Source organism: Oryx dammah, unplaced genomic scaffold (assembly GCF_014754425.2).
Source record: "Oryx dammah isolate SB20612 unplaced genomic scaffold, SCBI_Odam_1.1 HiC_scaffold_28, whole genome shotgun sequence".
In the NCBI taxonomy this organism is placed as follows: Eukaryota; Metazoa; Chordata; class Mammalia; order Artiodactyla; family Bovidae; genus Oryx; species Oryx dammah.
The window spans coordinates 26,700,568-26,727,810 of NW_024070212.1; the positions used below are offsets into that span (position 1 = coordinate 26,700,568).

Below are 27,243 nucleotides of genomic sequence, written 5' to 3' on the forward strand. Positions count from 1 at the left end.
GCCCTGTGCTGAAGAATAACAATGCCTCTCAATAAGTTTAACCAGCTGGATTTTCCTTCAATGTGGGAACAGACTGCTCTTTCTTGGGTGGAGCACCGGATGTTGTTGGCTTCAAAGGGGCCATATTGTTTAAAACATACTAAATCCACACAGGCTCACAGAAGGAGAGGTTGATGGAAAGGGACACTGATGAAGAATTGCATCTCCACCTCCTGTGCTAGCTTGTAGGACTACAAGAAGAATCACCCTCAGTATTTACATCGTTACTCTCCTTTACTTCTATCATTGCCCTCCTTCCTACTCTCCTTCCTTTTCTCTCTCTCTCCCTCCTTTTATTTGTTCTAATTGTTGATAATTTACACAAGATTAATACTCTTAGAATGAGAAACTTCTCCAGGGAAGCTTCCAGCCCAGGGACTGAACCTAGATCTCGTGAATTGCAAATAGATTCTTTACCGTCTGAGCTACCAAGGAAGCCCCAGAATGAGAGACTGTTATATTTTAAATGTTTTTTATTTTATTTTCTCTTTGGCTGCATCAGGTCTTAGTTGCAGGACGTGGGGTCTTTGCTGCGTGATGCAGGCTTCTCTCACTGTGGTACTTGGGCTCCAAAGTTGCTCTGAGATGTATGGGATCTTAGTTCCCAAACCAAGGATCAAACCTGTGTCCCTTGTATTGGAAGGCGGAGTCTCAGCCATGGACCACCGGGGAAGCCCCGAGAGGCTCTTATCTTTATTCAGCCTGAGTTGAGTATGGCTCATGCCAGGGAATTCTACCGCAGCAGGTAGTAGTTCCCCTTTGCTTGGCATCATTGGCAACCTCGTGTTGAGGGAGGATCCCTCTTCCAATTCTGTGCATTCCCCCCAGTTGCGTCTCCTGGAACAATGGAGAACAGCTCTTCTCCCCTCCCTGTGAAAGTGTTCCTAAATTTGTGACACTGCTAATTCATCCAGTCATTTTTATTATGGGATGGTTTCCAGGTGTGCTGCCTTCCTGGTTTGCCTTTATCATTTGCCACACTGGGAACAGAAGCATAGTGGATCTTGGGCAGAGCCTGTGGTTGCCCTCAGCTCCTTCACTGACTGGCTGGGCCGCAGTGACCAGAAAATGGCAGTGGCCCAAGTCTAGTGGTGGGAGCGCAGCCCCAAGACCACCTCTCTGCAGCTCCAGCCCCAGAAGCCTGTATCCCAGATTTATGCATGGCACCTGGTGAAGCAGTGATGCAAGCTCAATGTGAATTCCGAGGGCATCATCATTTATCTGTGTTTGGATTTGGTCAGGGGGTTTATTAATGAGGATTTGATTAAACAAAGTTTACACTCTAACTGACTCCAGCTGGATCTCCCATCAAGGGGAAGCCCCGATTCCCCTGCTGTTGTCCTTTTGTCCTTTCCACTCGCAATTTCTCTTCCAAGGCATTTTCTCTGCATCTGATAATGGTGAGGTCACGATCACATTTATTTTGAGGGTCAGTCTGGCACACCCAGCACAGCGGCTCTGTGACGAGGAAATTTTGTGTTCAGGGCATGGTGTACCCTGTTGCTGCTGCTGCTGCTAAGTCTCGTCAGTCGTGTCCAACTCTGTGCAACCCCATAGATGGCAGCCCACCAGGCTTCTCTGTCCCTGGGATTCTCCAGGCAAGAACACTGGAGTGGGTTGCCATTTCCTTCTCCAATGCATGAAAGTGAAAAGTGAAAGTGAAGTCACCCAGTCGTGTCCGACTGGTAGCGACCCCATGGACTGTAGCCTACCAGGCTCCTCCATCCGTGGGATTCTCCAGGCTAGAGTACTGGAGTGGGGTGCCATTGCCTTGGATATGGCCTTACCCTAACCTGTGAAATGAAATCATTGTGTCATGCTGCCAAGGCAATGCTATCATTCGGTCTGGGCTCAGATTTGGAATTTTTCCAGCAGAAATTGTATTCTCATTGACTGCTAATTGAAACATCATCAGGATTATCTTGTATGGTCACCAGAAGCCAATTCAGTGAAATCTGGGTTCTTGAGGGAAGGAGGTGCTAATTATAAGTGGCTCTGATTACCTTTGCTTGGACTGTTTCTCCAGGGAAATCCAGGAATCACATCTCGTCATCACAGGATGAAGAGCATGTCTGTTTACGATTTGTGCAAGTGTGTCTTTCCCCTCACTGGAGCTGAGGCCAAGGCCATCTTCAAAGTCTTCTCTCAGTCTGTGTGTCTTTCTCCCATTTCTTTCTCCCTCCGGTTGCCCTCTCCTTGCTACTGCTCCTTTGCCCTCTGGGTCTCCCTTCACCTCTTGCCACTTTGGCCACTGCCCCCACCCCCGGCCCGGGTCATTTTCCTGCCCTCTCTCTCTCTCTGCTCTCTTTTTCTGCTTTTGCACTTCCTCCCACTCTCCTCCTCTCTCAAGTGCTTCTTACTATAGTTCCATCGTTCTCATTCCATGTCTTCAGTTTCCCTCTATGATGACATCAGATTTCCTAAGGGCAGGGCGAACCCCAGCTCACTGAGTTTGTCCCAGTGCCTGCAGGTGTTGGGCTGGTCTGATTCCATCTGTTCAGAACTCATTCATTCGTGCCACAAACACTCTTCAAGTTCCAAGCTGATGGGAAACGAGAGAGGCGTTTCTCCCTCTGTCCCTGACCTGGCCCCGGCCCCAGGCTGGCCCCTAATTGGAAGCAGCAGATTGAGCACCAAAGCCAGAGCCATCGTCAATGCCAGCATTACTCAGATGCCCCATGGCGCCCAGTGGGGATGGGGCCAAGCCACATAATTCATGGCCAGTGTGTGTGCTTCTGGTGTATCTGCCAAGATGTCACTGTCAGCCTGTAGGTGACAGCTATTGCTCACCGGTGAAAAGCCTTCTTGTGATTTGCACTCTTTCTGCTCACACTATTTTGAGAAGTTAGAAGACAGCAAGCCCGTCTCCTTCAATGGGAGTTTCTGAAGGCTGTAGACTGGTGGGCCAAAGAAATTGCCAGATTTTCACTCCAGAACTTAAAATGAAAACCGTTAATCTGCTGCAACGTAGCAGCCTGACTCCTAATGGCAAGCCATTTACTCAGTTCAGTATAATTCAATGTGGCAAATCAGAACAAAGTGCTTCCCTTTCGTCTAGGTGTCCTGTCTGTTTTTCATAGCATGAGATTCTCATTCTTCTTGGAAAAGACCATTTAATTGGCTAACAATGAAAACAACCAAGTCTTCTTTAAAAAAAAAAAAGGCACTGATGGTGACTCACCCTCTTCTTTGCCTTTGCTTCCCCCCTATTATATACATGAAGTACTCACTGCTGGGAGCGTGAAGCCTGGACAATTGAACCCTGATTAGTAATTTACATGGTTCTCGGAAATAAAGTCAACAGTCCACAAACTGAATCCCCTTCTGGATGCTCATCCACCAAGGACCCTGACATTCGATCTCTCTGACTTTCTGTTCAGTGTTTACTGCTTTCGCCCATCCCTCAAACCAAAGTCATAGCTTGGTAATTTCTTGTTTTAGAAAGTGACAAACAGAACAGGCAGAGAAAACACTGTATATTTTGGAATAAAAATGAAATCATTAGGGTAAGTTTCTATTCTTGGTGACTGGAATTTTACTCTGGTTCTGATTAAGCACAACAAAGATATTATATGTGATGTCTTCCTGTAAATGTATGAGATAGTTTTCTATTGCATGTCCATGAATGGAAATATTAACAGACTCCACTTGGCTCCATCAGGCTCTGGCTTGGTCTTCACACCCAAAAAGCCAACCAACAGAGAATCACATCCCAGCCCAGAGTGAGTAGTTTCTGTCTTCTTGTGGTTTTTTGGCTTTTTTTCACAGTTTCACAATTAAGAGGAAGTCTTATCCACAAAATATGACAGTACATGGAATAGACACATTCCCTTGTCTATAAATTGCTCAGTAAGTAACAACTGAGCACACTAAACATCTGTCGTCTATGCCTACATTACTGTCAGAATAATGGGTCCATCCAGACTCTATTTCTTGGTGGTTAGAGTATTTAAGTAAGGAGGGTATTTCAGTGTCTATGGACTCCCTCAAGGTAGTAAATAAGGAGAGTCTCATGACAGAGAAGTGGCAAAGTCAAGGCATTCCATAAATCAGGAGAGCCCCATTCAACTTTTAAAAGCAATTAGGTAAATTCAAGAACAGAGAATATGCAGGATCCCAGCTCTACATTATCCATATCACAGAAACAGAAACCAACTCTCAGTACAAAGCCCAGAGGACAAAGCTGTTGCTCCTCTGAACCACCAGGCTTGTGAGCATCTGGAGAAGGGTGGTGAGCACTGACCACCGAGTGGGAGCCCTGCGCTCTTGTCCTTCCTGCCACCCACTAAGCACTTGCACTTCCCCACTCCAAGTGGAAGTTTCCTTATCTGTGAACTGGGGATAATATTGATCTCAGAAGATTGTTAATAAGTACTTTAAAAGGTAATCTCTAGAAAGCTGTTGGTAGAATGTCTGGCACATAATGCACAATAAATGTTGCTTATTATTAGTGGTAGTAGTTGTATTCACTTTTAGCCCAAGGTTTATGCTAGCAAAGTATATATACATATATGGTTTTGCTGGGTCTTAGCTGTGACATGCCGGAGAAGGAAATGGCACCCCACTCCAGTACTCTTGCCTGGAAAATCCCATGGACGGAGGAGCCTAGTAGGCTGCAGTCCATGGGGCCGCTAAGAGTCGGGGACGACTGAGCAACTTCACTTTCTCTTTTCACTTTCAAGCATTGGAGAAGGAAATGGCAACCCACTCCAGTGTTCTTGCCTGGAGAATCCCAGGGACAGTGGGCTGCTGTCTCTGGGGTGGCACAGAGTCAGACACGACTGAAGTGACTTAGCAGCAGCAGTAGCAGCAGCAGCAGCTGTGGCACGCAGCATCTTCAGCTGCAGCATGAAAACTCTTGGTTGTGGCATGGAGGATCTAGTTCCCTGAACAGGGATCGAACCCAGGCCTCCTGCATTGGGAGTGTAGAGTCTTAGTCACTGGATCATGAGGGAAGTCTGAAGTACTTATATTTTAATGCATCATATTACATTACATTTAATCTTACACCTAAAATATTGGTAATTCCATCCTTTGTGGTGCCTCTCAGGCAGGCTAAGGGAGATGCCTAGGGGTTTTGGGGTCGGGGGGCTTCTATCCTACCAGACACCCTTTTCCCCGTAAACCTACACTCAAACTTCTGGAGTCTAAACAAATGTCTGGAGGAAGAAGAGTGCCAGGGAGCCAGCCCTCTTCTGGGACACTGGTGGCCCTTCTGCTGGTGCAGAGGGGCCTTTAACTCCTAGGGAACTCCCCCCATCTTCCAAGTGGGAGTCAGTCACTGCATAGAGTCACACTAGCCTGAGGGGTACCTCCTGGAGGCTGAGGGGAGGGGTCAGGGAGAGCTCTCCCTCCTGCAGGGGCCTAAGCACAAAGCCCACTCGCCTTCAGACTGTGAACAAATAGAAAAGCTCAAAGACGGTTGGCAACAGTAGAGCTGCTGCTGCTGCTAAGTCGCTTCAGTTGTGTCCGGCTCTGTGCAACCTGGTAGATGGCAGCCCACCAGGTTCCTCTGTCCCTGGGATTCTCCAGGCAAGAATCCTGGAGTGGGCTGCCATTTCCTTCTCCTAACAGTAGTGCATTGATCCTCAAACATTGCACAGGCAAATGGAAGAAGCAGCCTCATTTTGGAAGACAAGGCATATAGTTCCTTCTTTACCTTTGGAAGTGTACATGTGTTTATTTACAATGTCCTTGATAGTTGTAGGTACTCCTATTTTGAGAGAATTTTATCAGGGTCTAAACTAATGTTATCAACATTATTAGAAATACAAAGTTAACGACAATAACAAAACTCAGGAGAGAAAAAAAAAAAAAACTTCCAGAATGGGTGCTGGGAAATAGTCTAATGGAATATGTAGATGGAAAGCAGGAATATAGATTTCTAGACCCAGCTCTGTTCACCACTCAGTTGGGAGTTATACGGAACATAAATAGCTCACTTAACTACTTACAAGGGACTAAATGACCCCCAGCTTGGCCCTCTTCTGGGTCAACAAGAGGAAGCCTTGAGAAACATTGGTCAGACTTCCCTGCCTGACTCCAGAAAGTTATTTAATCCTTTAGTGATGGTGGTGATGGTAAAATGGTGGCAGTAGTGGCGCTAGTGGTGGTGATGGGTGAATGACAGGCTGGCGGTGGTGAGGAAGCATTGAGGGAATGATGGTAGCAATGACTGGACGGTGGTGATCATGGCGATGGAGAAAATCCTGGTGGCGATGGTGGTGGAAGTCATGGTTGGAAATGATGCTGCTGTGCTCTGTGGGTCTGAATAAGAGACCTGACTTGTATACATGCTGTGATCTATTTGAAAGGTGGGCAGAGAGCCATGGGACACCTAGGTACTAGGCCTTCATGAGCACAAATGCACAGAGCATTTGGTGCTGGGTTCAGCCTGTAACTACAATGTATGTATTTCAAGATGCTTCCTTTCTTGGGGACAATGTAAGCAAAACAAAAATGCTTAAGCAGACTGCCGTCCTGTTGTTGCTGTTTAGTCGATAAGTCATGTCTGATGCTTTGTACCCCATGGACTGTAGCCCGCCAGTCTCCTCTGTCCATAGGATTTCCCAGGCAAGAGTACTGGAGTGGGTTGCTGTTTCCTTCCTCAGGGGCTCTTCCTGGCCCAGGGATGGAACTCCTGTCTCCTTCATTGGCAGGTGGATTCTCTACCACTGAGCCACCAGGGAAGCACATATACTATTCTACTGGCTGTAAGTTTTGGGAAGTTTTGCTTATTGAAAGCTTTATTTATTTATTGGTTTTTATCCTTAAAAAATGTTTCAGTATTTATTTTGGGAATATGGAAATCAGGTCTGTGGAGAGAAAGAAAAGTAGAAATAATTAAAAAGAAAGTTGAGGCTGCAATCCTGGACACAGATGGGTGGATACTGCAGGTAAGGAAGAGAGCCCTTTATACATATCTGGCTCAGGCAGAGCTTAGAGGTCACCACGGCTGCACACAGCCACACTGGATGGGTAAGGGCCCCAGGATAGACGGTGAGGACCAGAGTCAGGCTTGCTGGCTGTGGCCCACAGGGACCTGGGGCCTGAGGACAAAGGGTGACACTCTAGACCGAACATGGTGCCATGAGTCCCTGGAAGGCCTTGGAGGTGCAGCTCCCTTTCACAGACAGAGGCGTGGTGCCAGGAACTCAGCTGATTCACAAAGAAAGGAGTGAAATGCTAACAAATGGTTTTCATTATCATCGTGCGGCCTCCACCCTCATTCTGTATGTGTGTGCTCTGCTTTTTTCTTTCTTTTCATCTTTTCATGGGTTGTAACTAAACAATGAGGTGATTGCCATCCCAGTGGATTGCACAAGGGAACCGATGGCTGGACTGGAGCATAGCTTTCTCCAAAGAAATTCTGGACAAGAAAAATAAGCAAGCCAGAAATAAGGAGTTTGTTTTGCCCGACACCTGTGTGTTTTTTAGTGTTGGTAATGCAGGCGGAATGAGGCTTTGCTCAGAGCTAAGACAGTTGGTTCCTTAGCAGTGCACCTGTCAGCCCAGCCACGGGGCATTCTCCTTCCTAAATAAAACACCGCATTGTCAACATGACAGGGGGTGCTCACCCAGTAATCCAGGAATATAAATTGGGACCTCTTGTTATTAATCAATATAATATTTTAAAAAATGATTTACTTTGAATAGCCTGGTGCAGCTGTGGGAAGAATTTTCATTTCTGTTGCCTAACATTCTTTAAGGGCCTGGGGCTTCCCTGGTGGCTCAGGTGGTAAAGAATCTGTCTGCAATGCAGGAGATGTGGGGTTCGATCCCTGGGTCAGGAATATCCCCTGGAGAAGGGAATGGCTACTCACCCAAGTATTCTTGCCTGGAAAATCGCATGGACAGAGGGGCGTGTCAGGCTACAGTCCATGGGGTCACAGAGCATCAGACACGACTGAGCGACTAACACACACACACAAGGGCCTACTCTGAGACAGCCCCATGGAGAGAAAAACACCTAAGATCTCAAGAAATTAATGATCCAGCAGATGCCAAAATCTGTCCCCAGTCCCTGGATAAGTGAGCATACATTTGACCATGAAGATACCTTTGTGTTGATATTCTTCTTGTGATCTACTTCTCCTGTAAGGCAGCAGTCACCATCAGCAAAGACGCTATGAACTCCACAGGGCCTGGCAAGTTTTAGTCATAGCTGGAGTAGCTTCCTTCCTCTGACTTGATAAGGCTGAAGAAGATGGATTATTTCGAAAACAAATATCTTAGTTCGTCACTCAGCATCTTTGTCAGCAAATGATTGCAGATAATCATCCTGCAGCTGCACTGCACTGCACTCAGACGGGGCCACTGAGCCTGTGCCTGGCCAGCCATTCCAAAAAGACTAGCATATAAACAACGACTGTAACATAAACAGGATTTCTTCCTGCCGGAGACAGCCAGACAAGGGCACGGGATGGACGGGGGGCACCACTTTCTATTCTGCACCCAGCCTGCCAGTAACCCACTGCCAGATTATAGCTGAATGTCTTTAATGGTATTAATAAGAAGGGCTGGCATTTATGCAGCACCAGCTAGGTGCCAGGCCCTGGGCTAAATGCTTATTTCTTTTAAGCCTCTCAACAACTCATTTCTGACCTTTGAGAGGAGACACTGAGGCAAAGAGAGGTTAAGTCACTTGCTAAAGGTCATACAGCTGATAAGTGGTGAGGCTAAAATATAACCAGTCCCAGACCTCAGGGCCATGTTAATTCGGCCATCAGGGGACCTGCAGAGTCACTCTCTTTACAGCTCTAACACCTTATAATTCTGTAAAATAACAATTGAGATTCTAAAATAAATAGTTCCTATTTCTTTGAAACTTAAACATCTACAATTGCCTCTTGAGTGACTGAGTGCCTGGTTTCTCTCTCTCTCTCTCTCTGTGTGTGCAGTGATAGAACAGGGAAAACTGTCCGCCTTCATCTTTGGAATTCCTAATTACCCACAGTGCTCTGGGCCCTGGAGACGATACGCACTGTGGGTCCTTTGTTCGCTCTGGAGTAAATTTCCTGAGTGGGGGGTTTTGCTTTTGTTCATGATGTCATGGTCAAATAAGGCCTAAAAGAAGAAACAGTAGAAGACTGAGAATGTTGTGAGATATAATTGTATGAGAATCAAGTGACTTTAGGGAGACAGCAGGTTTTCATCTCCCCTGATCTTTCCTCCTGAGGAAATGAAGGAGCTTGATGAAACTCCTTAAAGGGAGCTTTAATGCCTGTCAGCCCCTTATTACAGTTAGCCAGGAATCCCTGGTGGCTTAATGGTAAAGAATCCTACCAGTGCCGGAGACACAGGTTTGATCCGTGGGTCGGGAAAATCCCTCGGAGAAAGAAATGGCAACCCACTCCAGTATTCTTGCCTGGAAAATTTCAAGGACAGAGGAGCCTTACAGGCTACAGCCCATGGGGTCGCAAAGAGTTGAACACAGCTGAGCGACTAAACAACAGTTAACCAGCCCATTGACATTCTGACAGTCCCCATCAGGCATATATGATCTGTATAATAAGTGCCCAGTTGGGGCTGGGATTGTTAAAGACATACACAGGAAGTAGCTAAAATAGCCCAAAGCCTCCTGGCAAACACATACATGCAAATAAACTTTTCATTTCCAGCTCTTATCTTAGCCTCGGGTTACCTAGGATTCGCATGTGCTGCATGCCTGGGCAAAGCTGGGCTGCGTTATCTCTTTCATGCCTTGAGTCAGATTTTCTGAGTGTGAAGTCAGCAGACAAGCCAGGAAATGTCAGCACAGAAGAGCGAGGGAGCTGTCACTCTCTCCCTAGAGGGGGTATGGAATGGGATGGTATCTGATGTGTCCTTGGGACTCGGTATCCCCAGAATGTGCTGGCTGCCTGTGATCCATGTTTTCTTGGAAGCAGGGTGTTTGGGGTGCAACAGTTTTTGCAGTGAAATTGAAGTCCAGCTGCTCAAAAGAAATAGCCAGATGGCTCAATGGCAAAGAATCCTCCTGCCAATGCAGGAGATGCTGGAGATGCAGGTTCAATTTCTGGGTTGGAAATATCCTCTGGAGAAAGAAATGGCAACCCACTCCAGTATTCTTGCCTGGGAAATCCCATGAACAGAGGAGCCTGGCAGGCTACAGTCCATGGAGTCACAAAAGAGTCAGACATGACAGCGTGAACAACAGCAACATCTCATGGACTCTTTAACGAGTAAGGGTGGCCTTCTACAGGGATTTTTACATTCAAGTCCCACAGCTTGTCTGTTATCCCTCTTTCATGGAAGGATGAATTGCCTGCCTTTTTTTAAGCCCTAGAACACTGTGTGTCTGTTTAGTCAGGATTTTTCCCAGGTCTTTTTCAGGGCTATGGATGTTTAGCTGGTCTTAATTTCTGAAGTTACATCTGAACTGCATTACAGACTTATGTATTGTAACATTGCTTGACCCGTTGCTTGGAAAACGTACCACACACTGAGAGGAAAAGGCCAGCTCAAGAAGAGCTGAGGATAGTTAATCTGATAAAGCAAATGGAATAAAGAGCTTGGATCCCAGTTGGCTCTCATTGGCAGCGTTTTGTTTTCATTCACGTATTCCATCCCAGGTGGTCATCGATCTACAGTAGGCTGGAGGCCTTGGTAGGCACTGATATTATTGGATGTAAACCTTGATTCCAACCAACCCTAGAGTTCGCCCTTTTCCCCAATACTTGTGTCTGCTCTTAGTCCCAAGTATGCAAACAATAGCCAGGAAAAGCCCAGCACAGAACTGAAATGGATCTTTTTCTTGTGGTTTAAGAATCAGCCAGTTGGAACTGAGGAGACATTTTCTTAGGGTTGCAGAAAAGTATGAAAAACTATTGGATTGTTTTTGGCACTCAAATGTAGATCATAGATATATCATTAGTATTACTAAGCTGATGGGCCACACTACAAGGACTGTTATTTAGTAGCACATTCTTGCAAAAATGTACTGGCTTCAGCTCTGTTATGGAAGGCTGCTGTGTTAGATATCTTACCTTCTGCCACATTCGTGTCGTTGTGATTACCCATGTTATGAAAACCTCTCTATGGCTCTGACATTGCATGGTTTGTGAGTCCACAACTCATAGATCCAGTCGGGCAAGTACCCTGACAACTGTGTCCCACCACACGCCCCAGAAGGCTACACACATTTGTACCAAATGCGGATTGATTCTGAACCTCAAGGTCAGCACCATGATGATTTCTTCCTTGAGCTGCCTCTCTGGGGAACTGCTAGGAAGAGTTTGTAATTTATCCGAGAATCTCCAAAAGAGCCATAGGACCTTTTCTCTTTTAGAGAAATGTGTTAAGACACTTCAGAATTGTCAGCATTGAAACTTTCAGTCAAAAAAAAGAATAGCGGTTTTGCTGAACCTGAATATCTTCCTAAGTCCTGTTGCCAATGCACTATTTTCCTATTGGTTGTGCCAAAACCACTAAACAGTTAAAACATGTCAAATCATCTCGAAAAGGCCAAAACTGAATTTTTTTCCCCAAAGAAAGAGCTCCCAGTCAGCAAACCTCACAGTCATATTCCATACTAAAAAATGTCTGATTAGGCTAAAAATTAGAAAAAGAGACTTTCAATGTAAAAGATTTCAGATTTTCTTTGTGTAGAGGCTCAGAGTGAGAACTAACAGAGAGAGGGAAGAATTAAGGGGAACAGTTACAGCAATGAAAACCACAGCAACAGCACCAACAGTTATTATTATGCCCTCAGCAACGTGTTCTTGCTGCCCAACCTCCATAGTGAGTTTTCCCAGCTCACAGAACTCCAGCAGGTGGAATTCAGGAGGGAGGGGGCTGAAGCTTACGCCATCTACTCTAGCATTTTGATGTGATGTAAGCTGGTTTTAGGACTAGCCATTGGGTCCCAGTACCTGTGAGGGATGAGTGGTCTAAGAAGTCTTTTTAGTCAAGCATCTCCCAATTTTTGTTTTTAAAAATGTCAGCAAATAGTCCTTGGGCTTGATAATAAGCTAATCATAGCTCCAACACCAAAGAACATTTTAAGTGGTGTGCAAGGAGTTAAAAAAAAAAAAAACTTTCAAAATTCACAAATGTCAGTTATACCTAGATAATTCTGGGGGTGGAGTGTGGGAAGGGGAGACAGAGACAACTTCCCCTCAAGAGTCTGCGAGCTATATGCTCACACATTCTTGTTGCCTGTGGTGTGACCATACCTGCACTTTATATTTTCTGAGATATGTTCATTTCTTGATCGTTTTTCTTCATTGCTAGCTCATCAAAGCCAGTGTTAAGTTTTCTATTCATCCTGTGCAGCCGTGATTCTCAGCCCTGACCTTTCCTTGGGGTCACCTTGGAAGCTTTACAAAATATAGTTTGTATTTCAAAACTAACCAAAATATCATTGAGACGTTATGAGAGTGCAAGGGAGGCTGAGACAAGTGTCAACAGAGAGGGCCATACAAACATGCTCAACTTCAGGGGGTCTTCAGAAGAACCTTTAGCTCCAGCTGACTCAGGCTGATTGATCTTGGGTTCTGAGGCATGAATCTAGACATAATATTAATTGTAATATGGAAAGTTATGGTCAAGCAGGCAGCCTGCAGAAGTATTCTGACTCTTGAGTTGTCACTGTCTGTCAGCCCTGAGTCCCTCACTCCAGGGGGAGATTGCATTTGGAGGGGGTCCAGAGTGGAACCCTCCAAAACAGTGCTTCTGAAACATAGGTATGCATCAGTATCAGCAGTAGGGATTCAAATTCAGAGTTGCTGGGTTTCACTAAGCATGGCTAGGCCTATGGTGCATATACATTTCTAAGAAATTCTGAGATATTGCTGGTATTATGGTAGACCTCACTTTGAGAATGGTGCTTTCAAGTCTGAGACCCAGCATTATCCTGGTCTAGAAGGAATACCAGATTACGGTAGTATTCCCTCATGCCCTGAAGAAGGAATAGAATATGGTCCTGAGATGAGCTGGGATTTATTTCCATGCATTTATAAAAGTGAAAAAGCTCTCTGATTAAGTGATTACTGCATGAGAAAAGACAAGGTTTTAAAAATAGATATGCATTTGGGGCTGTTTGTTCCTAATATCATTGCATTAGAAATTGGTAATATTTAAATCAGATTTAATTTTAGAGCCCCAACCTTCACTAGCATGAGACTAAAAACAATGACAATAATATCTATGACAATCACTTAGGATTTCAGTATTCTGGGCAGGAAATTGTTGTCTCCAGTAGGAAACTACCTGTACCTACACTGAACAAGAGAAGACCAAAGGAGATGCAAGACAGGGTCTCAAACATCTAGATGTGGTTGGCAGGGGACCCTGGCGTGCAAAAGGGGCTATTGTGGTCGATCTACAGCCCATCCCCCAAGAAGGCAGTTCTGCCTAGGAGTTGTGGAATGTTTGATTTAGATCAACCATCCCTCCCCTTCAAATCAGCTAGATTGGAGGCCACCCTGGCATATAGTGGAATATATAGAATGTTTTCAGTGAGAGTCACTGTTACTTCCCTGATTGTTCCCTAGATTTAAGTAGGGGCTTTTGTGTCACATTGGAAGGTATAGTCAGCAGGTAGGCTACAGCAGTGAGTTCTGCAAGCTCATAAGTTCCTGCTATTGCTGTATAAGACCACCACATATTCTTCTCACCCTCCCCAACACCCCCTCCTAAGCCAGTGGGACTTCTGGGGCTCTGTGATAGCTTTCCTTCCCTTCTTCCCTGATGCAGTCCTATTCATCATTAACAACCCTGCTCAGATGTTACTTCCTCTATGACCTGGCCAGATAAAACGAATTCTTCCCTCTGCTGTTTCCCACATCATGTCAGAATTATCTATCATTCTTAGCACATTGTGCTTTAAATGCTGTTCATGTATTTGCTTTCCTCACCTCTAGCTTCTTTGCTCTTGGATGTTGTGCTTATGTCTCATTCTTCTTTGTGTCCCTAGTACCTAGCACAGTGGCTGGTGCGGTGCCTGCAAGTTTAGAGTTTAATCAATGAAATAAATGAATCCCAGTGTTTGTACAGAAAGGAAAGCATTCCTTAGATGCTCAGTATAGATGCAGGCTGGAGATATTAGTGCCCATAGAATCACAGCGATCAGAGCTTCAGGGGACCTTAGCTAGCTAGCATCCCTATTGGTTCCTCATCTGTGGAGAAAGATCAGCGAGGCCTAAAGATACTTGGCAACTTGGGCCAGGACAAAGTTCTGTAGTTTCCAGTCTGGTGATCAGTCAGATATGGTCAAACACCCAGTTGAAGGGTTTGTGGACTAGATCGATCAGATCCTGTTCCCGTGAGTGATGGAACCAGATCCCGGAATGCCCACCTCCTACCTGGAGGCCTGTGCTCAGTTCAACCGTGATTCAGGGTGAACAAGGCCTTTGCTACAAAATCTAACTTTTTTTAGTGTTTGACTAAGTGTTCATCTCTAGGCCTCAACCCCAATTGAGGTTTTGAAGCTATTTCTGGTACTTCTGAAGAAAAAGGATATTTTAAGTAGAATGCGTAAGAAAGAGAAAAGATAACATCCCAGTCCTTAATTTCACAGTTTGCAGCAGCAGGAAAATCACTCCATGCCCTTTCCACCACCTTGTCCTCCAGCTCCTCTGCATGATCAGGGATTTGGAGGCTGTGGTGTCTTCACCAACCTTTGCTTCAGTTGTTCAAGCTGAGAGTGGGTGTTACAGGGAGATGGAGGAGGGGGTCCACACTGGGAAAGGGGGGTTGAGGAGCTGAAAAGATAATCTAGATAGGAGAGATAAAGGTGTCATTTTGGAACTTTTTTGGCGGGGGGAGCTATCCATACCTACAATAAAATTCTACAGTAGACATTAATAGTTCACTCACGCATTTGTAAAAATATCTCATGTCACCCTCCAGCTTGAAGCCTTCCTCTCCTTTCCCATTGCCTATAGGGTGAAACCGTAGTTGTCACTACACCCCTGCACACATAGCTGCTCACTACATTCTTCTCTCTCTCCAGTTCATTTCTTAGGTCTCTTTCCTACATGCTTGGCATCTTTGACTTGTTTCTACCCCCCAGGACCTTTGCAGTTACTGTTCCTTCTGCCTGAAATGCTGTCTCCCCCATTCCTTCTCATCTTTCAGATCTCAACTTGAAGATCATTTCTTCAGAGATGGAAGACCATTTCCACTAAGCATCCTGTCTTTAGTGGCCCTTCACTACACCCCACCATCACCCTCTATCATCCTATCCGGCTTACCTGCAGGGCATGTAGAGAATATAAGATGTTATGTTTATTTATATAAGACTGTAAACTCCATGGAGTACAGACCTTGTTGATCTTACTCACTGCTGGGTCCCTAGCACCTAAGACAGTATTTGGTACATGGTAGAAATAGGTGCTCAGGAAATATTGTTGAATGAATGATTGAAGTGCCTACGTATACAAGGTTTATAAAGGTAAAAGGAGAATAGAAACCTAATTGCTTCCAGGAACTACAACCTAAAACTGAATAGAACTTTTTCTCTCATTGTACCAGCTCCCTAGCTCCTGATTCCTAAAATATGTCTTTGCTAAACTTTGATTTCTGAGATTGTCATCCTAGTTCTGTAAGAGCTCTCTGTTATCTATCAAGTGGTTAAGTTGTCTTGCTTTCCACCATGACTTGGTCTGGAGTTTCATCAAGGCACCAGCTTGTTCTTCATTGTCAGGACTTTATCTTCTGAATAATTTACCTTAGGTATACTGGTCCAGAGTTGGGTATGCTATATCTCTGTATAATGTACAGAAGGATTCCATTTTGATGCTGGATTAGGGACCTGTTAGAGCTGGACTCTGATGTGGGACTAGAAGCACCTACATAGGGCATAAGATCAACCATAGACTGTGTCCAGGGAGATACCAAGAGTTCGGGCACCAGAATGAGAGGTGGATGCCACCCCCGTCTGGGCAAGGTCAAGCCCCTGGCAATTTCGGTAGCTGAGCTCCAGCTTCTTTGGCTCTGATGCTGGCAGAGTCCTAGCACTCAGGAAAATGAGTTTTATCCTCTTGCTTGGGGCACAGCTACCCATCTGCTAGACAACGTACTGAAGCACCCATCTAATGCCAGCTCTCTCCTCCCACAGAGTCCTGGCCTGGGGTCGTGCAGTCCAAGGGGCTGGATGGCATGCTGGACCCAAGCTCAGCTCAGCGTCTGGGCCCAATAACGGCTTTTCCAAGGGAGCAGCTTTCTGTCCTGGCCACTCTAAGGTAAGCACCCACAGGGCATCTGGCTCACCAAGGTTCCTAGTTCTAGAGATGCCAGGCTAGCTGAAAACAAGCCTGCGGCTGAGGATGGGACTTCGGTGCTAGCTGTCAATCAGAAGGGGCCCGGGGGTCTCCTAGTGACGCCCCACATGTGGCCCCTAGAGCCTGTCTGAAGAGGATGTCACTCTTGCTTTCAGGCTGGTCCCACAGTTTTCAGGGACATGATTAGATACTGAGCCACCCTGTCTAAAGGATCAGAACACAGGACCTCCAAGAGACAGACAGCACCAGACCCTCCACACAGCTCTTGATCTGTCTGAACAAGTGATCTTAGGAGACTGAAGGTCCCTGATCACTCTTCATGCCCTTGCCTGTGGAGCAGAGGGTAGGGAGAGCTCCAAGTCTGGAAACAAGGGTGAGTTCCCCTTCCACGAGGCTTCTGCCTGTGGTCAAGATATTTACTCTTACTGTGTCTCAGTTTCCTTCTCTATAAAATGGGAAGAATAAGACCCACCTGCCAGATTTGTTGCGCTGGGTAATGAGACAGTTATGCCCAATAAACTGATAAGATGTAATTATGATCTCTCCTCATTCATTTTAAGATGTCTCTAAGAATTCAGATAAGTAGATTCCGTTTCCATTCTGCCCTGAAGTAGACGATAAATCCACAGGTGCCCGCACCTGCTGGCAGTTTCTGACTGCATACTTCTGTCATGGGCATTTTAAGTGCTTTTGGATCAAGCCTACATGATGTCGAGAAAACCTGATAAACCAGATAAAATAACTAAGTACCTAATTACTCCCTGGATCTGCATTTATGGCTTCAGGAAGGTAAAACTTACAGCCTGCTGAATGGGATTTTCATTTTGATGTTAGAGGCTGAATAAATGCAGCCCAGGATCTATCAGTTATACTGTGTGTGCAGCCTCAGCCCTCTCACCTCCAGAACAGCTGAGGCAGAGCAGTGCCAAGCGCCCACATGCAGAGCCTGCCACTCACTAGCTGCATAACCCCAGGTCGCCATGCCTTTCTGAGGCCCATTTCTCTCCTCTCTAAGATTCAAGGATTGGACACGATGTTATTGTTAGATCACTAAGTTGTGTCCAACTCTTTGCAACCCCATGAACTGTAGCACGCCAGGCTTCCTTGTCCTTCACTATCTCCAGGAGTTTGCTCAAACTCATGTCCATTGAATCATTGATACCATTCCACCATCTCATCCTCTGCCACCCCCTTCTCTTCCCCTCAATCTTCCCCAGCATCAGAGTCTTTTCTAATGAGTCTGCTCTTTGCATCAGGTGGCCAAAGTATTGGAGTTTTAGCTTCAGCAACAGTTCTTCCAATGAATATTCACTGGGCCCCTCAGCTTCCCAGGCAGAAATCCCTGAGGCTGCCACAGAGAAAGGCATTGACAGTATAAAATCCAGCTCCGCTGCTAGCGTCTCCCAGGCTGAATTTATTATGGGGAAGCATGAACTGGAAGGCACGTCAGAGCTGATCAAGTCCAGAGGTTCAATGCATTAGAATCTGCATTGATTTTAGCCCCTGCATTGGAATCTGCATTGATTTTAAAACTACAGATATTAAACTACAGACTGGAGGGCCCATCCCCAGAGTCTCTGATTCAGTAAGTTTGGTGTGGGGACCGAAAACTTGCATTTCCCACAGCTTTTCTCCCAAGAAAAGATTTCCTTTAGGATTGATTTCCTTTAGGATTGACTGATTTGATCTCTTTGTGTCCAAGGGACTCTCAAGATTCTTCTCCAGCACCACAATTCATAAGCATCAGTTATTCAGCACTCAACCTTCTTTATGGTCCAGTTCTCACCTCCATGCGTAAATAATGGAAAAACCACAGCTTTGACTATATGGACCTCTGTCGGCAAAGTGATACCTCTGCTTTTTAATATGCTGTTTAGGTTTGTCATAGCTTTTCTTCCAAGAAAAGCTGTGGGAAATGCAAGTTTTCAGGCCCCACACCAAACTTACTGAATCAGAGACTCTGGGGATGGGCCCTCCAGTCTGTAGTTTAATAAGCCTTCCAGGGGCTAAAATCAATGCAGATTCTAATGCATTGAACCTCTGGACTTGATCAGCTCTGACGTGCCTTCCAGTTCATGCTTCCCCATAATAAATTCAGCCTGGGAGATGCTAGCAGAGGACCTGGATTTTATAATGTCAGTGCCTTTCTCTGTGGCAGCCTCAGGGATTTCTGCCTGGGAAGCTGAGGGGCCCTAAAATTCCTCTCTCACTCCATGCAGGCCCCAACAACCAATTGTGTCCCAGTCTTTAGAGCTGAAGACAGCAGTCAGTTTACATTTGGAGTGGAGGCCAAGTGTAAAACACGAAACGACTCCTGACCCACACTCTAATGTGGCGAATGAGATGGAGAAGGAGGCTGGATTTTCTCAGCCACAAGGATTTCCTCTCCAGCTAGCATTTCGTGACCCTGGTTCACTAAGATAATCGCCAGTCTAAGAATCACTAACAGCTCCTTCTCAGCACTCTTCCAGCCAAGGCAGGGATTCTCTCACTCCCCCTACAAGGCATGTCCAAAGGCACACTCACTGAAAGGCACTGGCTGTCTTGGCCACAGAGATGGACCAGTTACTTAGCTCTGCCCAGCAGCTTCACCACCTATTCAGGTGAGAACACCTACGTGCAGGAAATTTCTCTTATTACTGGAGTATGTGAATGACTGGAAAACCACAGAATGTACCTCCAGCCCAGAAGAGGGCAAGGAAGCTGGGTGGCCCTTGAATAGATGGAAGAAGGCCCCCGGCGGGTCCCCCTACTCTTAGTCATTTATCTTCCATTCTCATGGGAGCAGGACAAACACAGACATTCACACATTAAACAGAACATGTTCCATCCTGCAAGCCCCTAACTGCATCTTCCCCAGGTAATCATTCTACTCACAGGTCTCTGCTTAGTGAAACCCCAGTGAGGGCTGTCACCACTTCAGAAGTAAAGCTTCAAAGTTTGTTTTTAAAAATAAATAAATAAAACTCCTCCCTGGTTCACATCAACCAAGGAGAGAATATTCTTTTGTGAACTGTGCCTTGTACTTTAAATCACTAGAATAAAATACGTACTAATTTTTTCTTTTATTTCTTATCTACTCATTATTTTTTAAACAAAAGATTTTGTTATCAGGGCCTACTATTATGAGTAAGTCAATTTAGGAAAAAAAATCCTTTTGCTCTAAAGCCTAAAGGAGAGATATATTTGCAACATTTTAAAATCTTAATGAAACAATAGAGCAATCTCTTCATGATTCAAATCTCCATTGTGTTCAAATACCCCCAGTGAAGACCAGGTTAGGGGCTTCCCAGGTGGCCGAATGGTCAAGAATCCGCCTTCCAATGTAGCAGGTGCAGGTTGGATCCCTGGGTGGGGAAGATCCCCTATAGAAGGAAATGGCCAACCTCCTCCAGTATTCTTGCCTGGGAAATCTTATGGACAGAGGAGGCTGGCAGGATACGGTCCATGGGGCTGCAGAGAGTTGGACATGACTTACCAAATAAACAACCACCACAACCACGGGTCACCTTGACAGTGTATTGAGGAGCAGCATTAGACTTTAAGAACTCCGTGTAGTCAGTTGAGTAGAACCAGCAGAGTTCTAGGCAGAGCAGAAAACTTTATAATCGCTTACACTCAGAGTGTCAGAGCTGAAAGATACCATAAACAGATGGAGAAATGAAGGGACACAGAAGGAAGAGACTTGTTCACACACTCAGGCTCTTAGAGGTGGAGCTCCTTATGAGGGTTAGGTCACCTGCACGGGGAAAGATGAACAGGATGTGCTTCTGCCTCCAGGGACTTTGCCCTTTAGGAGGGAGGCTAAGAGCAGAATACAATGCTGTAAGAGAATTTTAAAGAAATGCTTCTCCTTTATGGAGAAGGAAGAGAGTCGGTCTCTCTGAAAACAAGAAAAGCTCCGCGATGAACGTGGCATTGAAGCTGACTCTTGTAGCCAACGGTAAGGACTCTGACCAGCAGAGGTGGGGAGCAAGAAAGGCACTGGTTGGTGGGGGGCAGGGTAAAGGGGAGAATGCCTGGCACAGAAGAGTCTGAACTGAGGGCAGCGGTGGGGAAGCACAGAGCCGGCACAGCCTGTGAGGAGATCTCTTTGCCAGGAATGCAAAATATGTGGAGGGAGTAGATGGAAGGCAGGGTCTATCGGCCAGGCTGAGCAGTCCTAGTGGCTCCCTAGACAACTGCTCACCTCTGGATCTCCTGAGCATGGTGATGTGATCAGAGTAGTGCTTTAGCAAGTTAAATGGAGCAACCAGGGATGGTAGGCAACCAGGACATAAGTTGGGAGACTGTTGCATGACCTGAACCAGAAACACAGAGGTGAGGACAAAAAGCACAGTTTCAAAAGATGACACTAAAACAGACAAAAAGGGCTGGATGAAAGGCAGAGAGGAAAACGCAGAGTCCAGTGAGGAGGTGAGGCCTGGGGCTGGCAAATGAAGCAAATGGTGGTTCCAGGAATAGAAAACAGAGATGCAGAGAAACATGTTGAGGAGGATGGGGAGAGAGGCTCACGAGAGATAGTAGCTGTGAAACTACTTTCCTAAATCATCAGGTGGCCCAAAATGGGGCAGCTGCTTTTGAGTAAAGAGAAAGGAGAGGATGGTGGTCCTGGTGGGGATGTTGAAAACGAAGGTTCTTGTTTTGGACAGCTTGGTTTTAAAACGTCGACACCCGTGGGGAGTTGCCTATCACGAAACTGAGAGTTCAGAACTGGCTTTCAAAAGAGGAATTGGACCAGAGATCCCGGCATGGGCATCAACTGCACAGACATTTCTGTTGACTCTGTAGAAGAGGATGAGCTCAGCCAAGGGGAGACTGTAGAATGAGGTGGGAGCCTCTGGTAATGGGAAATAGGGAGCAGTGTGTCCCTTATTATCATCAAACACATTTGATGGCTACATTGTAGTCTTTTCATTTCCCTATCCAAACTCTTTAGTGTTACTAATATGGATGTGAAGGGATGAATTTCCATTTCATTTCTTCTCCCTTCATCTACCTGTTGAGAGATAATGTTTCTGAGAAGCAGAAAGAAGCGAAAGCTGAAGCCTTGAATTAGCAGCCAACTGACTAATCAGCTGGACATTTATCTGCGAGACCATCAGCCTGCAGAACCAGCGGCCAAAAGGCCAGATGTGGTACTGCCTTCTCTGCATGGCTGGTGGGAGAACTGGAGCAAGCACAAACATTTTTTGAAGTAACCAAAGAGAAAAGAATTTGGTGGTTTTATTCTTGGTATCTCACCAAAGAGCTGTCTAGCAGCTGAAGAGAAGCACATTACCGAGAAGAAGAATGCACTGCTTTAAAACAGATTAGGAATGCAACATGTGGTCATACGCACAGCATCCAAAGGAAACCAGGCGTCATGGTGGAAAGAAGGCAGATGGCAAGCTGCTGTGGACATCCCCATTCACTCTCTCACTCACTCCCCTTGTAGAGTTTGAGGACCTTCTACACGCCAGGCACTGCGCAGGGCCCCAGGAAACTCAGATGGCACCACTTCCGAAGTGCTCTGAGGGAAACAGAGAAGTAAACCATGATTCACAACACAAGGAGAGGTAATAGGGTTAAGCACAAACCATTAGAGCGAAAAGGGGTAGAAAAAAACATATTTTTGTTCGTTTATTTTTTCATGAACAAGTATCAACTTTTATTCAATTAAATTAACTGGTGCGAGAACCAGTAAGATGTTATGACCAAGTCCAAGGAGAATTCAAAGAACAGACATGTAAATATAAACACTGCTGCTGCTGCTGCTGCTAAGTCACGTCAGTCATGTCCGACTCTGTGCGACCCCATAGACGGCAGCCCACCAGGCTCCCCCATCCCTGGGATTCTCCAGGCAAGAACACTGGAGTGGGTTGCCATTTCCTTCTCCAATGCATGAAAGTGGAAAGTGAAAGTGAAGTTGTTCAGTCGTATCCGACTCTTCTCGACCCCATGGACTGCAGCCCACCAGGCTCCCCGTTCATGGGATTTTCCAGGCAAGAGTACTGGAGTGGGCTGCCATTGTCTTCACTAAAGAACATTGAAATGAATTTGCTGAAATGCTACAAAATTGGACAGCAGCCAGAGACAATCATGAACAGACAATATCCGCACGCCGCCCCCCACCTGACCCCAGACAATCACATACATTTATATCATTTAAATTAGCTTAACAATAATCAATTACAGAGAACAGATGGGGAGCCCCCAGCAGGAACACCCTGTGATTGTATTTTTCTCATTTTTGATGCCTCTCATGACATTTCCATCAAAAAAAGTAAATCTAGTAAATCTCATCCACTAGCCATGCAGGTGGATGAGACAGGCTCTGCCCTCTAGGACCTATAACTAGTGGGGAGATAGTCTCAAATCATTAGGCTTGAAAAGAAGCCTGACTGAAGTAAAACTATGTGCTATGAAAAGACGTGGATGGAGTGTGATTCAAGAACGAATTAGCAGCAATATAACTGAAGAAAACAAAGTCCTTGATCACAGGATATTGGAATGACTCAGAATTAAATAGGAGTATACTGCTAAGTCACTTCAGTCGTGTCCGACTCTGTGCGACTCTAGAGACAGTGGCCCACCAGGCTCCCCCGTCCCTGGGATTCTCCAGGCAAGAATACTGGGGTGGGTTGCCATTTCCTTCTCCAGTGCATTAAAGTGAAAAGTGAAAGTGAAGTTGCTCAGTCGTGCCCGACTCTTAGCGACCCCACGGACTGCAGCCCACCAGGCTCCTCCATCCATGGGATTTTCCAGGCAAGAGTACTGGAGTGGGGTGCCATTGCCTTTTCCAAATAGGTGTATAAGCACCTATTTAATCCTAACAACAGCCCTGTGAAATAGACTTTGTGGTGGTTTAGTTGCTAAGTCATGTCCAACTCTTTGCAACCCCATGGGCTGTAGCCCGTCAGACTCCTCTGTCCATGGAATTTTTTCAGGCAAGAATACTGGAGTGGGTTGCCATTTCCTTCTCCTGGGGTTATCTTCTTGACCCAGAGATCAAACCCATGGACCCATGCCTCCCGCACTACAGGTGGATTCTTTACTGCCGAGCCACCAGAAAAGCCCTGAAATAGTTTATTGCCCGCTTTTTATCATTGAGGAAATCAGAGCTCAGAAACATTAAGTAGGTTTCTGCTAACAAGTAGCAGGACTAGGAATCCAAATGAGTTTTCCTAACCCTAGACCCAGTGCAGAGTTCTTCTCATTACACTGATTTAGTAGAAAAGAACAAACACACACTTCTGAATTGAGAATAGGGAGAGATGGCTATTGGTTGGGTGATCTGAGAAGGTCTCAAGGAAGAGATGGTACCCATGCCAGGCTGGAAGAGTGGGCAGAGAGCAGAATGACCTGGGGGAGAGATATGGGGAGGGAGTGCATTGGAAGTTTAACACCCTGTCTAGGGGGTGCCTCTGACCCTACCAGGAAGATCTGAGGAAGCTTCCCAGAGGAGGTAACGTCTGATACACATCTGCAAGTGTGTGTAGGAGCTCATCAGAAGTGAGCTCAAGAACGGAGCTAGTTTCACGGCAGGTTGCCCTGGGGGTGGTCGCTGGTAGGCAGGTCAGTACAGTTAGGTGCAGAGTCCCATCTGGCAGGAGCTCAAAAGGAGCCTGTACTGCTAGTGGGGACATATGATTTACACTATTTGGTCTATTGTCACTTAAGATTAAATAATTTTTGAAAAGACACACTTAAAAATGAAAGAGAAAGTGAAGGAGGAAGGAAGGGTGGAAGGGTAGACTGGCTTAGTAAGGGGTCAGGTTTAGATTCTATTTCTGGTTCAGTTTTTGTAACTGTCGGCCTGTTAGTTCATTTCTGTGGATCACTTTCCTCACATATGAAAGAGAGATGGTAAATCCTAACCTAAGTCACAAGCTAACAAGAAACTTGAAGTGAATGCATTTGAAAAGCTGAAAAACATCACTCATGAAAAGAGAAAACATTATCAATATCATGCTTACAGGCATGCACTGGTGGCTGAATAGCTAGACTGGCTCAGACGTCCCAGAGCTATATATACTTCCTTTTTTTTTTTTTTTTGCCAGACATGGATTGGCATGTTTGTGGATTTTCAATCATCAAATCTCAGAGCTGACCTGGTGCTCCTACCTGCAGAGGGTAGGTTCAAGGCTGAGGCTTCAAGATAAATCCCCAGCAGCCCTTCCCACTGCTTTCCCAGGGAATTCAAACCATTGGGCAGGGCACAGCGCTGGGAGAGGTGTCAGACTCACCTTCCCCAAGCCATTCTGCCGCACACACACCACCTGCCCGTGGTGAGACTGCCTCACTGGCGGGTGGAGAACTCGAACGACTCTTTAAGCAGTGCCACCCAGTTCATACCACAGCACTGGGCAGAATTTCTGGGACTCTGTCTGCTCTTTCCAGGAAAAGCCCACCCCTTCTGGCTGAGGGGCCCAGACACCCAGGTTGTCTGAGCCAGCCCTGTTTAAGCTGTCATCCTAGTGTAACAGTCGTAGCACCGCCTTTCGCTCTCAGAAGGGTCCTAGTTTGAAATTCCAGGGTCACCTTGCCCTTAGCCACTGGGGAAGCCTCCTTGTCATCCTCTGGGAAGGTCAACTCCGAAGGACCCAGAAACCACCCTCAACCAACACTCAGCGCCCCGCGGAATAATCCTCATTTCTGTTTCATTCCAGGTGCATAGCGTAATGTCCATGTTGTTCTACACTCTGATCACAGCTCTTTTGATCGGCATACAGGCAGCACCGCACACCGAGAGCAATGTCCCAGCTGGACACGCCATCCCTCAAGCCCACTGGATTAAACTTCAGCATTCCCTTGACACAGTCCTCCGCAGAGCCCACAGCGCCCCGGCTGGGCCGATAGCCGCCAGGGTGGCAGGGCAGACCCACAACATCACTGTGGACCCCAAACTTTTTAAAAAGCGGCGACTGCGCTCACCTCGCGTGCTGTTCAGCACCCAACCCCCACCTGTGGCCGCAGACACTCAGGATCTGGACTTCGAGGCGGGCGGGGCTGCCTCCTTCAACAGGACTCACAGGAGCAAGCGGTCGTCATCCCACCCCGTCTTTCACCGGGGGGAGTTCTCGGTGTGCGACAGCGTCAGCGTGTGGGTGGGGGACAAGACAACCGCCACGGACATCAAGGGCAAGGAGGTGATGGTGCTGGGAGAGGTGAACATCAACAACAGTGTATTCAAACAGTACTTTTTTGAGACCAAGTGCCGGGACCCCAACCCCGTGGACAGCGGGTGCCGAGGCATTGACGCGAAGCACTGGAACTCGTATTGTACCACGACTCACACCTTCGTCAAGGCGCTGACCATGGACGGCAAGCAGGCTGCCTGGCGGTTCATCCGGATCGACACGGCCTGCGTGTGTGTGCTCAGCAGGAAGACTGGGCGGAGAGCCTGACCTACAGCAGCCCGCAATCCTTCCCTGCTCCCCTCTACACTCTCCTGCGCCCCTCCCTACCTCAACCTGTAAATTATTTTAAATTATAAGGACTGCATGGTAATTTATAGTTTATACAGTTTTAAAAAATCATTATTTATTAAATTTTTGGAAGCAGCTTGTGTGCTGGCCTTCCAGTCATTCTGCCCAGGGTGACCATTCGCAAGTCTTGGTTCGGAGGCTGCAGGGAGGAGGGTCCACAGTACCCCCTGGCTTTTTCTCAGTGTGTGTGTGCTCAGTTGTGTCTGACTCTTTGTGACCCCATGGACTGTAGCCCACCAGGCTCCTATCTCCATGGGATTTCCCAGGCAAGAATCCTGCAGTAAGTTGCTATGCCCTCCTTGAGGGGATCTTCCCGATCCAGGGATTGAAACAGCCTCTCATGCATCTCTTCCATTGCAGGCAGATCTTTACCACTGAGCCACCTGGGGTATCTTACTCTTTCTCTCAGACACACCTGTAACCCTCACCCACCCGTCACTCCCAGCCAGCCATGCCACTTCAGGGAAGGCTAACTGGGTTCAGATATTAGCCTAAGCTGGGCATGATTAGGAAGGGACGTCTGTTGGATTGCAACTTTGTTCTGCATTCCAGAGCCAAAGATACCTAATCCTTGGATTACCTGCCCCACAGCCCAGATTCTTGAGCCTTGAATGCTTCATTTGGGGAAATTCATGGAGCCTCATTAGAAGGCAGATCCCTGCCGGGCATAGAGCTACCTCCCACCTCAGAAGGGCCCAGGCTGGGTCCTGGAAGGGCTCACTAGATGTATAGGAGGAGACTTGCACCAAAGACTGAGGCAGGCTCTTTTTGTGAGTGGATGACCTGCTTTTTTTTTTTTTTTTTTTTTTTGCTGAAAAGCTCTCTCAAAGAGTTGTAACAAAATAATCTCAGGAGGCCTGTCAAGGTAGATCTGATTACATGTTAAGATTGCCTTAGTTCTAATGGCTGGCCCTCAATTTATCCCCCGGTGGCTTCCTGCAGAAAGACTCCATTCCCGCAGAAAACATGACGACCTCTAACACTCCTGCCACCCATTCACAGCCCCACAGCAACTTCCAGTGGCCCCAGCATCAGTCCAGAATCACAGGAGCCAGAGACCAGACCAAAAATAACTTTTTTTTTTAAAAGAACTTTTTAATTCCTACCGGGGTGACTTCCACAAGTGACCAAAGGTGGATGGGGTCATGGGACCTGCAGAGAAGATGACAAAGATGAGTGAGAACCAATACAAACAGCCGGGTAAGGGGCGGAGGAGGGGTGAGGACTCTGCTCCTCCCTGACAGAGAACACTAGACAAGAGAAAGACAGGGGGTCAGGGGGTCTGATGATGGGGAGCACAGCAGAGGAGGAAGGTGTGTCATCTTTACCAGCATCAGGATCCCTGGGCCTCTAAGAAATCCTACACCCTGGGTAGTTGCTTGGGTTGTTTTGGTTTTTTGGATTGTGTGTGTGTTTAAGCTGGGGGTGTGCTCATCCACACTGGCTGTATTAAGAGAGTCTTAGAGATAGTTGGAGGTGACAGGGACTCCAGGTACAGCATGGAGCAGGGC

At 46.5% G+C, this 27,243-nt stretch overlaps 1 protein-coding gene across 1 annotated transcript in view; it reads left to right on the forward strand.

Annotated features, from left to right (window-relative positions):
- The window catches only part of NGF (nerve growth factor), a 55,844-nt gene extending 30,036 nt beyond the window's left edge, over positions 1-25,808 (forward strand). Inside the window, exons 2-3 of the mRNA XM_040230967.1 lie at positions 16,100-16,223; positions 24,914-25,808. Coding sequence (XP_040086901.1) covers positions 24,926-25,651 — 726 coding nt within the window. The 5' untranslated portion in view covers positions 16,100-16,223; positions 24,914-24,925 and the 3' untranslated portion in view covers positions 25,652-25,808. The remainder of the gene's footprint in view (positions 1-16,099; positions 16,224-24,913) is intronic.
- The last annotated feature ends 1,435 nt before the right edge of the window (positions 25,809-27,243 follow it).